General features: G+C 35.9%; 1 protein-coding gene across 2 annotated transcripts; it reads right to left on the bottom strand.

The window, feature by feature from the left end:
* Positions 1–2741: 2741 nt before the first annotated feature.
* On the bottom strand, positions 2742–4959 carry LOC145015754 (tubulin alpha chain). Of its 2 annotated transcripts, XM_078974227.1 has the most exons (4): positions 4747–4959; positions 3970–4204; positions 3058–3889; positions 2742–2975 (listed from the first exon to the last, which is right to left on the bottom strand). In XM_078974227.1, the coding sequence occupies exons 1-4, from the start codon at positions 4837–4839 to the stop codon at positions 2777–2779; spliced, it is 1359 nt and encodes a 452-aa protein (XP_078830353.1). In that variant the 5' UTR covers positions 4840–4959; the 3' UTR covers positions 2742–2776. The 2 variants fall into 2 exon arrangements, with proteins under 2 accessions (XP_078830353.1, XP_078830352.1); XM_078974226.1 differs by having other exon boundaries at positions 2742–3889.
* Positions 4960–13292: the final 8333 nt, after the last annotated feature.

The following is a 13292-nucleotide window of genomic DNA, read 5'->3' as shown; positions in this document are numbered from 1 at the left end:
AAGAATTAGAGGTTATAGACATTGAAGAATTAGTATCTGCATCTTCATCAGATGAGGGTGAAGCTAGTGAAAAATGGAAGAAGATAAGAGATTTACAAAGAGCACATAAGAATGAAGCAGCTGCTGTCAAAGATCCATTTTACATCCACCAGACTTTTAGCACAGCCAAGGAAGTTAAACAAAAAATTTATCTTCATTCCATACAGAGTAGAAGGGAGTTAGACTTCGTCAAGAATGATAAAAACAGGATTATAGTGGTTTATAAAGGGATAATACCAAACCTTGAGATATTAGAAACATGATTAGAGTGGTCCTATTCCACCTAAGCATTGGTCCAGATCCCACTTCTCAGGTATATAATATTATGTTGATAAGTGTATAATTTCTAAATATAATCTAATACAGTTGTGTTTTATCAGGGAGGGCACATTGTGATTCTTTGTTGAATAATATGTGTGAAAGTTTGAATAGCAAGATAATGAAGGGTCGTGATAAGCCAATTGTCAGTTGCTTGGAGTTTATTAGGGAGTATATCATGAGGAAAATTGTCATGGTTCAAAAAGAAATTGACAAAACTAATGGCCCATTAACTCCTACAGCCACTAAGACCCTTGGAAAGAAATGTATGTCTTCAAAGTTGAACCTATTAATGGGAGGTTTTTATGGGAAAAAAGCACATGTCCTACCAAGTTGATACCACCAAAGTATCGTGTCCTTATTGACAGACCAAAAAAAAGAGAAGAAGATCTGCAACAGAAGATGATGGAGTGTCCACAAAATGGAAATCTGTAACATGCACAAAATGTGGAAATGTGGGCCATAATGGAAAGACCTGCAAGGGACAATCACAGACTGGGAATGGAACAGGAGAAGGTGCAGCAGGGAATACAAAAGGAGAAGGTGCAGCAGGTTGCAATGTAGGAGTTAACAAGAGTGTAGGAGCAAATAGAAGTCAAGGTGCAACAGGTAGCAGTGGTGGTGTAAAAAAAGGAGTTGGGAAGAAGGGAAAAAGCCCCATGCTTTGAGAATTTGTAGTTTGGTATCATGATTATGAAGGATAACTATGTTTTTCTTAGGTATTTATTGTCATATTACTTTGTTGTTATGTTTTGTATTTTGATACTTTGCTACTATCTAGGATAACTATATGTATGTCATAACACTATGTTGCTATTTTGGATGTCCCTTTATGTTAATGGTAAATGGTTATCTTGGATATTTTAAGTTTTGTCCTTTATATTGTTATATTGGATGCTACATGTATTGAATGGTATATTGCATATGTTGCAAATACCACATTTTCATTAAATTTAAACACCAACTGATAACATCACATCATGATTACACAACATATTGTAACTGGAATTGAAGTTTTTTAATAATACAAATAACAATACAAAATACACATAACAAAATATTAACAACTTCATTACTAAACCTACATTTTATATACAAGGACTGGAAAAAAAACAAAAAAACAAAAAAACAAAAAAACAAAAAAAAACAAAAAAAACAAAAAAAACAAAAAACAAAAAACAAAATAACAAAATAACAAAATAACAAAATAACAAAAAAAACAAAAACAAAATAACAAAAAAAAAAAAAAAAAAAACCCCAACAACAACTAATAACTAGGTAAAGCTTCAATTTGCAATTTTGTTCTTCAAGTTTCATCATAAACACCATACAATCCTGATCATAATCATTCACCCATCCTATGAACTTGCATAATGGTCCCTAAACCAATTAAAGTAGATGAAGAATTACGGCAAAATTAGAGAAGATGAAGAACAAAATTAAAATCATTAACCTTACCTTTACTGTACAAGCATAGTAGAGTTTCCCAGGGTTTCTTTTGCTATAAGATGTGTGAATCACTACAGTGGCTCCACAATTACATTTAATATCGATCATTGTTATCTATTTGGAAGAAATCGATCGAACAAGGGGAGGAGACGAAGGAGAGGATAGCAGAGGAAAGAGGGTTGCAATGTTTTATAAGATTTTAAGGTGCAACGACATTAAGAATGGACACAAACCCTAAAAAGACGAAAATGTCCCTGCGTGCAAGGCACGTGGGTAACTTAAACGGAAGCATTTCACGGTTAACGTGCATAGGGATTAACCGTGCAAGATAAATAACAACGAGGGACTGCCCGAGTTAAATTTTGGAAATAAAAACTAACACGCTTTATATCATGTGCACTAGGGACCAACGGGTGTAATTTACATAATTTCCTTTTAACCCTTCCCTGCCATTAATATAACATTACTACTTTTTTATTAAATGAACTAATCAAAAAAGAAAAAGTGAATCTCAAGTTTATATCCATAATTTAAGTAATATTTTCATTTTGTTCGTTTAAGTTATGAAATAATTACATGAGTCTTTTTATTCAAAAGTTTATCATTCAAAACATTATTATTTTAACATTTTAGAATATATTTTTATTTTAATATAAATAAATTTTTCAAAATTTTCTACTTTTCTCAAAAAGCTCAAACTTTCTAGGACTAAAAACATGATGTTAGGATTAACATATTTTTTCTTCCAACATTGTTAAAATGAGTTCCTTTCCTAGCATCTGCAATATCTGCAACTATTGCATTGAAAGATATGAAATGTCATTCTTTATGACATCGCAATCCAAATCCTCTTCATGGCTACACCATATTTTAGGTTGTCTTTTCATCAAATGATCATAAGTAGTTGTCACATAATATAATAATATTCAACAAACTAAAACACTAGAAGACACGGTAGTAGTATTACTTGTCACATAGTCACAAACACACAAACCAAATCCAGATAAAAACTCATAAAACAAAACACAAACAAACAAAGAAACCATTCAACTTGTCTCTCAATACTCCTCACCTTCATCACCTTCATCTTCAGCACCTTCAGCACCAACCTCTTCATAATCCTTCTCAAGCGCAGCCAAATCCTCTCTCGCCTCACTAAACTCCCCTTCCTCCATCCCCTCACCCACATACCAATGCACAAAAGCTCTCTTCGCATACATCAAGTCAAACTTATGGTCAATCCTCGAAAACACTTCAGCAACTGAAGTCGAATTACTAATCATACAAACAGCTCTCTGCACCTTCGCTAAATCACCTCCGGGAACCACAGTAGGTGGCTGGTAATTAATCCCACATTTGAATCCAGTAGGACACCAATCCACAAACTGAATCGTCCTCTTCGTTTTGATAGTAGCTACAGCAGCATTCACATCCTTGGGAACCACGTCACCTCTGTACATCAAACAGCACGCCATGTATTTCCCATGTCTGGGGTCGCATTTCGCCATCATGGAAGAAGGCTCGAAAGCACTGTTGGTGATTTCCGCGACTGAGAGTTGCTCATGGTAAGCTTTTTCAGCGGAAATCACAGGGGCGTAAGAAGAAAGCATGAAGTGGATACGTGGATATGGGACGAGATTTGTTTGGAATTCAGTCACGTCGACGTTCAGAGCACCGTCGAAGCGGAGGGAGGCGGTGAGGGATGAGATGACTTGGGAGACGAGGCGGTTGAGGTTGGTGTAGGTCGGGCGTTCGATGTCGAGGGAGCGGCGGCAGATGTCGTAGATGGCTTCGTTGTCGAGGAGAATGGCGACGTCGGTGTGTTCGAGGAGAGAGTGGGTGGATAAGACGCTGTTGTAGGGCTCGACTACTGATGTTGAGACTTGTGGAGATGGGTAGACGGTGAATCCGAGCTTTGACTTTTTTCCATAGTCAACGGAGAGACGCTCGAGGAGGAGGGAGCCGAGACCGGAGCCGGTACCACCTCCGACGGCGTTGAAGACGAGGAAGCCTTGGAGACCGGTGCAGTTGTCGGCGAGCTTTCGGATGCGATCGAGACAGAGGTCGACGATTTCTTTTCCGACTGAAGAAATGAAAGTAGTTTAGGGGGATTGAAATAGAAGAAAAGGGATTGAATTTGGTGAAGTGAAGATGTGTTCTTACTTGTGTAATGACCACGGGCGAAGTTGTTGGCGGCGTCTTCTTTGCCGCTGATGAGTTGTTCGGGGTGGAATAGCTGACGGTAGGTTCCGGTTCTGACTTCGTCGATGACGGTTGGTTCTAGATCGACGAAGACGGCTCGGGGGACGTGCTTTCCGGCACCGGTTTCGCTGAAGAAGGTGTTGAATGCGTCGTCGCCTCCTCCGACTGTCTTGTCACTGGGCATCTGACCATCAGGCTGCAAAGGAGATCAGAACATTAGATGCCGATCAGACATTAGACAAGAGTAATTGACCTTTTTCATCAGAAAATGAAAGATCCGATGAAGACATAACAAAAACTTCGCAGACGACAAATAATCATAGCCAATGGAACAGTAAATTATCTTAGATCTAACACGAAAGATAAACTTGCTAAAAGATCGACTAGAAACTCAAACGAATCAGAAATTCAGCAATTTGTTCAACATGAAAGTAAAAATAAACACTTTCGAAACATAAAACATGCAGATCCGTAAGTTTCTAGTCTCAAAAGCATGCAGATTTGAGTTAACAATGTCTGATATTATAAAAATATATTCAATTGGCATAAGATTCGAGATTGGCGCCAGATCTAATGAAAAAACACCAAATTAATGAAAATGACAATCGGAATCACAGATCCAATGCAAGAAAATCAGATCTACAAATAAAATCAATGCGAGCGACCAAATCTTGAGAAATCCCGCAAATTCGATGCCTTACATTGCATATACAAAGGAACAGAGAGATCGAGACAAACCTGAATGCCATGCTCGAGGCAGTAAAGTTCCCAACATGCATTTCCGACCTGAATACCGGCCTGACCGATGTGAATCGAGATGCACTCCCTCATGGTCGCTGATGAATTGACTTGAGAAGATTAAAATTGAAAAATGTTGATTTGATTTGATTGCGAAAAACACTCAGGATCAAAAGGCGTTTATCAAGACGCCTTCAGATGCAAATTGATGCGTTTCGAAAACCTAGGGTGTCGGTATTTATAGCTGGAGATATGGGTGAGTTGGAGGCCAACCATGGTTAGATAACGGACGGCAGATAAAGGACATGATTGTTAACCATGGTTTATATCAGGTTGATGGTTAAGTATGGCGCATGTGAGTCTGGGTTGGCATTTTGATTTTTAATAACATGCTTTTGCCGCTTGTTTTAAGGCCTTTCATTGACACCCCTCATGTTTCAACAAATGTTACAAAACACCCTTTTACACATATTTTAAACTTGTTTTCATGTATAACCGGAGTTGTGGCGGCCCTGAGGCTATGCGAGTGGTGTAGTCACATTGGGTCTCCGATTTTAAAGGATCTCTGAATTTATGGACAGCTATATAGTTATTGTGTTTGTATTTTCATAAAATGCATTTTTACACGCTATTATTTGAGAAAAATTGACAGTATCGATTAGTTATATACATAACGTAACATTTGCTTACAATCTTGAAGTAATTTTAAATACGAAAAAAATCAACAAAAATCATCAATCAAAATCTTGTCATAAATTGTATAACTTATCAGCATATTAAAGAAAATATTTATATAAAAAATTGCATATATATATATATATATATATATATATATATATATATATATATATATATATATATATATATATATATATATATATATAATCTAAGTTATAGAAAACGTTTTAGCTTTTTACAAACTCACAAAAAAGATCAACCCTAAAAAACCTAATAATAATGTTTGTAGATTGTCAGTATTGCCCGTCTCTCTCGCTAAAACTTGTGGTTTTGCTATCTTGAACCATGATACAATGTTGAGTTGTTGGTCGCCGCTTTTTCTCCTCTAAGTCTTTTATGTGATTCCTTAAGTATAGGATGGCATCTTTTATCTCTTTAAATTTCTCAACTTCCAACCGTACTTGTCTACTTTCCTTCCTAGGTTAAATGTTAATTCTTATTTGAATAATTTATCTCTGAATACATAATAAAGTTAAGGAATAATAAAGTAGAGAAACTCAAAAACAATGTTCTTGGTTTGTCTTTTTGTATAGGACAATGTTTTGTAAGTTGTGTTTATTAGTCTATCACTATGCTTTATTGATTTAGCATTACAATGTTTGGTATATAGGGATCAGAATAATGCATTAACGGATTTTAAGGTTGGGGAGGGGGGATGGATTTCTCATTTTTTGGCTTCTAATATTAATATAATATAGTATAATATTTAGAAATATTAGAAAACAAGAAACTTGTTTGATGCCCTAATTGTTTTAAACAATAACTTGTTACTATTTTAAACATTAACTTTTTAATAATAATACAAATATACATTGTTAAATTCGAATTTCAGGTTGTTCGCACGACGTGGCAGAGGACTAGCCACGTCGTGACAATACATATTATCAATTTGTTTTTGTTTTTCTAGTTTCATATTCTATATGCAATTAATAGAAAAGCATAGATCTGATACCACTATTGAGAATTTAGGTTACAATCAATATGTACGTGTGGAATTTCACTTAACTCTTAAGGGTATATGTAACCTAATGGATACATGTCTTTTCTCAAATAATAACAACATACTTATGAAACAAAAACTTTAAACCCTATGAATCAAATTCATGAACTGAACCGCATACCTATAGCTTAAGTCGAATTAAGCTAATAAAAAACTCTTGATAATCTCCTTAAAAAACTAGCTTCAAAAGTATGTGAGCCTCTAATGCATCACACCCAAAACTCGAGGAAACCCTAGAATCGAATAGAAAAGAAGGGAGAAGGAAGAAATTTGATTTCTTTAGGTAGCTAGGGAGGCGCCCTATTTATACTTGCCAAATACCTTAGAAACCCAAATTTTGAATAATAAAATAATAGTACTTTATGTAACGCCCGTAGATCCGGACTAGTCAATTTAGAGACGATAAGCATCAAAAATGATTTTTTGATGGAAGATTATTTAGAATGATTAATCTTAACCAAGTTGTAGTATATTCCACAAGGTTTCCGTGCATATAAAGAACACCAAAATCAGAGTTATAATAGAGAAGTGATGACCTGTCGAAGTTTCGCGACAGAACCGGCACGACACAACGTAACGTAAATAGTGAATTTACGTTAAGAGCGATATTTATCCAAAACAATCTAAATGATAATTGAAGATCTCATCGATAGTATTCCAACAATAAAAAGACAGATGAAAACGGAGTTCAGATGAAGGAGTTATGAGTTTATAACAGAGTTTTCCTGTTCCGGCCTACTAAAAATAATATATAAGTAATATAATTATAATATATTAAAAATAAATTCACCTTTGCATCGATATAAAGAATATCGAAAACGGAGTTCGTATGCGAAAGTTATGAATTTCTGAAGTTCGGGGCGCGAAACCCCAAAACTGTCAGAGACCACGACGTGGCCAGCAGTGTCACGACGTGGCAAGTCTCCTGGCACCTTTGGGAGTCTCCCAGATGCAACTTGGGATGACGCATGCAGTGATGATCAAGCCCACGACGTGGCAAGGGCCAGTTTTGCCCTATAAATAGATTTGAAGGGCCAGTCGAGTTTGGTTGCTCATTCTCTCATCTCTCTCCCATATTACATCATTTTACGTGCAATTTTAACCCCCTAAAGCCCCGGTATCAACCCCAAGACCCGAAGCAAGTCCCAAAGCCCGAAGATCCCGAGAAGAAAAGAGTTCCGAGCCGAAGCTCTGCCCGCGAGAAACCCGGTGTGTGAAGTGATCCCGGTTTCACCGAAGAATACTACTTCTACAAGTTGTAGTGATGTCCGATCATCTTCTGATCAAGTGAGTGTATAGTCACTTTCATCTTACAAATAGATATGAAGTATTTTATAAAATACGTGTTATGTGTATATATATTGTTGTTTATACGTGTGAGTATGTGATCACTTTCTTCTAACATATATATATAAGTCTTTGCTATGAAATACGTGCTATGTGTTTATATATTGCTGTTTATTTGAGATGAGTGCGGAATGGATGTTTTATATAGGTATTAAATGAGTTAATATGTATATGTATTTTATATCTACAAATATGTTGGGTAGAACATGGGTAGATGAATTAGATGATGTGTGGTGATAATTAGGTGATGAGAAATAGGTGATGATAATTAGGTGATGAGAAATAGGTGATGATAATTAGGTGATGAGAAATAGGTGATGATAAATAGGTGATGTGAGATGAGAGGAGATACCATAACCTTGATCGGCGATGTGGTAATTTGGCGATGTAGTCATATACCAGAGTATAGATGGCTACCACGGACTATTCTAGATGACCCCGTGGAAACACCAGCAAGCTCATAACCTGTAGGTGATGAATTACGAGTCCAGGCGATGTTGTGGCTACGTATTCATGCGATGATACTCTAACCCTTACTATGAATTACGAGTCCAGGCGATGTTGTGGCTACGTATTCATGCGACGATACTCTAACCCTTACTATGAATCACGAGTCCAGGCGATGTTGTGGCTACGTATTCATGCTATGATAGACTAACCCTTACTATGAATTACGAGTCCAGGCGATGTTGTGGCTACGTATTCATGCGATGATATTCTAACCCTTATTATGATTTACGAGTCCAGGCGATGTTGTGGCTGTGTAATCATGCGATGATACCCTAACCCTTACTAGACATATATTGAGGGAGTGATCCCCGAATTAGTATTGTCTATGCAATGTAGGCGATGATCCTTAGGAAAAGTTCTTAGGAACAAGCATATAAGGATATAAGATGTAAGGAGATTAGCGGTAAATATGATATAGGAGATGACCCTTAGGATAATATCTTTAAGGGAAATTAAAAGAAGATAATGGGGATGGGTAATTGGGTTGATTGTTTGATGATTTAATATATATGATATAATATTGTGGGTTGAAAACCCTATATGCTCACCAGGCTCCCAAGCCTGACCCACTCAGTTTAATTGTATCACAGGTATCGATACGAAGCTGCTTTGCACTGAGAGATTAAAGGAGATGTAAATCACTAGAGTAAATGAATGTATGGTCTGTTTATGCTTATGTGTCTGTATTGGAACATCACATCCCGAGGTTTTATTATTTAATGAAAATACATTCTCTTTGAGAAATGTTTTGATAAGTTTTTATCATATCTTGTTTTGGGAACAAATTCCGCAACCGTTTTCTTTAAACGATTACTCTGATTTTAAAAACAAAGCATAAAAAAAATCGGTCTTTTCTGGCCATGAAATTGGGGATGTCACAGTTGGTATCAGAGCATTAGTTTAAGTGAACTAGGAATTTGTAGGAAATTTCTAGACTTAAACTTAGAATGCTAAGTAATGATTGTGAGGAGTGTGTCTAAAATATGTTAGGTAGTACACCTAAATTGACACAAGCACTAGTTTATTTTAGGAATGATGCCTAAAATGCTTTTATGTGCTAATTGTTTTATGTGATAGCTAAACTGATGCTATTATTTGTTAGGATCTATGGTCTTTTGCCGACCGAATCTGTAAACCTTATGTGTATAGGATTCTAAGCGTATAACTACGATATTAGAACTAGCATGTAAACGTTTCGAGGTGATAAGAGATTTATACGTTTATCGTAATAAAAAAAACTTTCTTATCTTAAAAATTCTCGCTTGGTACACCAAATGTCTGCTTGGATGTACAAGAGGTCATGGTGAAGACTCGTAGATAAATTGAGTAAATGAAGGAAATGAAGAAGGCTTATGATAGTGGATGACACCTATCAGAAGATATCGTAAGACTGGTATCTTGCCTTTAGAGTATGTCTTATGAAATAACAGTACGTTTAGAGGAGTACGGTACTTCTGAAGTACACCTTCGATTGACAGGATGATGGAACGATTGGCGAAATTCTTGAAGTTGTCTCATCGTTTGGTATTTCCATCACCAATTGAGTTGAAGTAGAGTTGATGATTGAAGATTGAGCAATGAAGACGTCCTAGTAGAGTCTAGGGAAATTGTTTATGACTATTTGGACACATTCGTATGTGTTAAATTGTTTTGTGATTTTTCTTGTATGGTGACTTGGTCGACTGCGGGACAATACTTGGGACGAGTATGAGTAAGTGTGAAAGGTAGTAGATGCATATACTACCGGAAGCACATGACTCACACTTGGATCAGGGAAAGTCACAAGGTTACCAAGAAGCTAATAATTGATTCCGTTTTGTTCAAGTGTGTCATTACCCTTGTTTCGGTAGTGACTAGTGAGATGGTTGTTATTCCGACCCTAGTGGTCATATCAAATTGAGTCCGACTACGATGAGTTTGTTACGTGGTTCATAGAACCAAGTTCAAGGTAGCATCTAACTCAAGTCAGAAGATTCAAATCAGTGCGATCGATAGCATCGCACTCGTTGTTAAGGAAGCTTGTAGCTAGAAATGCTACATGTTAAAAATGTGATTATATCACATTAGAATATGAAGGAAGGTATATTCCATTATGGAATTTGACTCTAAGAGACATAAGTCTAAGCGTTGCATCATACGATGAGAGGTCATTAGAACACGACCCATCGATTTGTTACAATAGATAAATGAAAGTATTTATCCTGAGAAGAAGAAGGAGTCCACAATAAGGACTTATTTTGTAACTTGGAAGTTATGATTGAAAGTACAACATAGTACGATAAGCAGATGCAAGATTGGGCATCGTCTGCGGTCAAGGAAGCCATATAGTTACATACTCTTTCGAGGAAACATAGAATTTACGGTTATTACCTAGGATGAAGAGATAATGTGTGGAATCATTATGCAAACCCTATTTCGTTGATGATTCCGGGATGTAATCATCCTAAGGGGGAGATAATTGTAACTCCCGTAGATCCGGGCTAGTCAATTTAGAGACGATAAGCATCAAAAATAACTTTTTGATGGAAGATTATTTATAAGGATTAATCTTAACCAAGTCGTATTATATGTCACAAGGTTTCTGTGCATATAAAGAACGCCAAAATCCGAGTTATAACGAAGAAGTTATGACCTGTCGAAGTTTCGCGACAGAACCGGCATGACACAACGTAACGTAAATAGTGAATTTACGTTAAGAGCGATATTTATCCAAAACAATCTAAATGAGAATTAAAGATCCCATCGATAGTAGTCCAACGATAAAAAGACAGACGAAAACGGAGTTCAGATGAAGGAGTTATGAGTTTATAACAGAGTTTTCGTGTCCCAACCTACTAAAAATAATATATAAGTAATATAATTATAATATATTAAAAATAAAGTCAAAATTAGCCAATGGATTCTAAACGAGAGTTGTAGATCATAATCTCACCTTCACGTCGATATAAAGAACGTCGCAAACGGAGTTCGTATGCGAAAGTTATGAATTTCTGAATTTCGGGGCGCGAAACCCCAAAACTGTCAGAGACCACAACGTGGCAAAACTATCGAAACTGCTTTGCACTAAGAGATTAAAGGAGATGTAAATCACTATAGTAAATGAATGTATGGTCTGTTTATGCTTATGTGTCTGTATCGGAACATGAAATCCCGAGGTTTTATTATTTAATGAAAATACATTCTCTTTGAGAAATGTTTTGATAAGTTTTTATCATATCTTGTTTTGGGATAAATTCCGCAACCATTTTCTTTAAACGATTACTCTGATTTTAAAAACAAAGCATAAACAAATCGGTCTTTTCTAACCGTGAAATTGGGGATGTCACACTTTATCCCTATTTAAATGGTGTTTCCTTATATGAGTTGGAGACTTCTAAACACCCATAAGAGGGGCTTCAAAACCGCCCACCTCATGGAAGGCTCTGTTGTAACCCTCGCGGATTTGGGCTAGTCAATTTAGAGACAATAAACGTCAAAAATGACTTTTTAATAAAACATTATTTAGGATAAATAATCTTAACAAAAGTTATATTATATGTTATGATTTCATACATATAAATAACGTTGAAATCTGACTTATAACGAAGAAGTTATGACATGTCGAAGTTTTGCGGCAAAATCGGCACGACATTGGGAATCGTAAAAAGTGAATTTATGTATACTTTTTAGCCTCGAAGATCTAAACAAAACTCATAGTATACATTAAACCGAGGGCGTGCATAAAAAGAATGTCCAAAACTGACTTCGTATGAGGAAGCTATGATTTTTCTAAGATTTAGCATAACAGTGCACAGCTCGGAAATCGAATTTTAAATTGGTCAATTTTTAGCCAAAACAATCTAAACAAGAACTGGAGATCTCGTTAATAGGAGATCAACAATAAAAATACAGTCGAAAACAGAGTCCGTATGCCAAGGATATGGACGAAACTTAGTCGCTAATCTTCAAGCGCGCTAATTTCGATACAAAATTGTAAATTTGAGATAGAATGAGAATTAGCCGACAGGGTCTAAATGAAAGTTGTAGTACTCGTAAATACCAACGCGTGTATATAAAGAACGTAGAAAACGGTGCTCGTACGCGGAAGATACGAATGAAACTTAGGGTCTACTCTATGATCAAGCCCCTATAAATAAAAAATGAATTCTTCATATTTTCTTACACCATTCCTCTAAACTCTCTCTAAAATCCGTATTTCTTTCTTGTTCAATTTCTCCAAGTTTTAGGGAGCGATAGAGAAACTCTGAGTCGTCAAAAAGCCGACAAATGAAGTTTTTAGAGTCGGAGTTCTGCCTGCGTAATTTCCCAGTTTTAGTTAAAAACCTGATAAGTTAAGTTACACTATTATGTTTTCAACGTAACTTATATTTATAGTCATAAGTCGTTATTATGAACCTATAAAAAATATATGTGCTAAGTATTATAAAATATAAAGTGTTATTATAATATCTTTTAACTACTTGCGATACGGGGAATCTGGTTTGAATGATCGCATAGAGTTGTTGGATTTCAGAAGTGTTATAATGTCAACATGGTCCTACCCTCCGGTGTTTCATGCCCGGGCCTTGTCTGTACATAGTGGTTGAAAAGTATTGTTTAACACTTATAAAACAATGTCGCTTGTAAATAGTTGCTATTAAATGTTAGACTAAAATCTAGCGGTAATGATACTAAGTTTCGTCGAAGGAAAATAGAATTGTTAGAAGCGAAGTGTTGCTTGAGTTTGGAATGATCATTTTAAAAAATGAGTGCATAGTCCCTTTCATGAACATGATCTTAATACAAGTATTGATTAGAGTATTAAATATATGTTTGTGTGTGAAATATTTGATATTGCCTGAAATACATGTTAAAAGCATATATGATAAATATGATGATTTAGGATACAGAGTAAACCTAAATTAATTAAGAGGAATATTGGGTAGTATCTCCTTATGAGTACGAGTGAGAT

This window comes from Lactuca saligna, chromosome 9, assembly GCF_052625555.1.
Source record: "Lactuca saligna cultivar CGN05327 chromosome 9, ASM5262555v1, whole genome shotgun sequence".
NCBI lineage: Eukaryota > Viridiplantae > Streptophyta > Magnoliopsida > Asterales > Asteraceae > Lactuca > Lactuca saligna.
The sequence above is the reverse complement of the archived record's forward strand: the minus strand, read 5'-3'. Positions and strand labels throughout refer to the sequence as shown.

Excerpts from the sequence above, each read along its gene's own strand:
- LOC145015754 (XM_078974227.1), bottom strand. The coding sequence starts at position 4,839 with ATGAGGGAGTGCATCTCGATTCACATCGGTCAGGCCGGTATTCAGGTC. Across the intron at positions 4,205-4,746 it reads GCCTCGAGCATGGCATTCAG|CCTGATGGTCAGATGCCCAG; the intron begins GTTTGTCTCGAT and ends TCTCCTTTGCAG. Across the intron at positions 2,976-3,057 it reads TCGACTTCAGTTGCTGAAGT|GAAGGGGAGTTTAGTGAGGC; the intron begins GTTTTCGAGGAT and ends GAGGGGATGGAG.